Source organism: Mandrillus leucophaeus, unplaced genomic scaffold, assembly GCF_000951045.1.
Source record: "Mandrillus leucophaeus isolate KB7577 unplaced genomic scaffold, Mleu.le_1.0 Scaffold8, whole genome shotgun sequence".
Taxonomy (NCBI): domain Eukaryota; kingdom Metazoa; phylum Chordata; class Mammalia; order Primates; family Cercopithecidae; genus Mandrillus; species Mandrillus leucophaeus.
This window is the reverse complement of record NW_012108696.1, coordinates 4,865,043-4,866,451: the sequence shown is the minus strand read 5'-3', so window position 1 is coordinate 4,866,451 and position 1,409 is coordinate 4,865,043. Positions and strand designations below refer to the sequence as shown.

The following is a 1,409-nucleotide window of genomic DNA, read 5'->3' as shown; positions in this document are numbered from 1 at the left end:
AAATCCTCTAATAAGGCACCGACTCCAGGAACTTTATGTAATTTTCTTTTTTTTTTTTTTTTTTTCCATTTTTGTATAAAACAAAATGGCCGGAGCCGAGCGGCAGGAAGAAAAGATGTAAAACATGAGTATGTACATCAATGGTGGAACGATGGTAGAAGGCACAGCGGGTCCGTCCGGAGTGACAGGTGGAATTGGGTTGGGGATGGAGGGGGCAGCAGGTTACACAGGTCTCAGCCGAAGCCACGGGGTCAGAAATAAAGTGCATAGGTCCTGGGGCCCCCCGTGGCCCAGAAGCAGCAGCCGACAGCCCCCCGTCTTCCCGCCTCTGGCAGGGTTCAATTGAGTGTGACTCGCAGGTAGGAGGTGGGCACGTAGCCCTCGCCTCCCTCTTTCCGCCTGACCCGGGTCCAGCCGTCCCCTTTGTCTTCTTCCATAAGACTGAGGTCTTCACCCTCGGCCATAGAGATGGTGCCCTCACTGGACCCTGTGATGGGGGTGGGGGTGGGCCCAGATCTGCTTTAGGCAAATGTATTATTTTTATTTTTTATTTTTGAGACTGAGTCTCGTTCTGTCGCCCAGGCTGGAGTGCAGTGGCGCGATCTCAGCTCCCTGCAACCTCCGCTTCCTGGGTTCAAGGGATTCTCCTGCCTCAGCCTCCTGAGTAGTTGGGATCACAGGCGTGTGCCACCGCACCTGGCTAATTTTTGTATTTTTAGTGGAGATGGGGTTTCAACATGTTCGCCAGACTGGTCTGGAATGCTTGACCTCAAGTGATCTGCCTGCCTCAGCCTCCCAAACTGCTGGGATTACAAGCCTGAGCCACCCGCCCAGCCCTGCTTTAGGCAAATTTAAACTGAACCTAGCTAGAGACAGTGCCGCCCATCCCCGCCAAGCCCACTCTGGCCATTCTCACCTTCAAAGTGGTAGATGGCCACACAGTGACCTATGGGCGATGTGGGTTCCTCCTCGAAATCCTCATCAAACTCCGTGTAAATGGGGGTATCCTGGCTCTCTTCTGAGGGAGGCTCTTCAGAGCTGTTTGGGGAGAACTCGGCAGATAAAGACACGCCCCCCTGGGACCCTGGGAACAGACTCACTCTGGCGTCACCCCTCACCTCTCCTTGGTGTCCTGTGATCCGCCGTTGCTGCTGCTGTCTGGTGGGGCGCTAGCAGGGGGGTCGGGAGGCCGGGCGTGCCGGCTCAGGCTGTCTCCCCGGTTGCTAAGGACTCGACTTTCAGCTTCTGCCAGCCACGCCTGGGAGGAGGGGGCGGCAAAATCGTTCCAGGGCAGAGCTCTGGGGTCAGCCCACTCTGGACTCAGAGGTTCCCTGACATCACCCACGCACAGCCAAGGCTGTGATGGAAAACAGTGGGAGACCCCCAGCTCCGAACACCTCCCCTCCCCC

At 56.4% G+C, this 1,409-nt stretch overlaps 1 protein-coding gene across 2 annotated transcripts in view; it reads right to left on the bottom strand.

The window, feature by feature from the left end:
* Positions 1-26: 26 nt before the first annotated feature.
* The window catches only part of TRIP10 (thyroid hormone receptor interactor 10), a 12,627-nt gene continuing 11,244 nt past the window's right edge, over positions 27-1,409 (bottom strand). For both annotated transcript variants that reach the window (XM_011967442.1, XM_011967443.1), the window contains 3 exons: positions 1,119-1,331; positions 917-1,038; positions 27-487 (listed from right to left, as the gene is read on the bottom strand). In XM_011967442.1, coding sequence (XP_011822832.1) covers positions 339-487; positions 917-1,038; positions 1,119-1,331 — 484 coding nt within the window. In that variant the 3' untranslated portion in view covers positions 27-338. The remainder of the gene's footprint in view (positions 488-916; positions 1,039-1,118; positions 1,332-1,409) is intronic.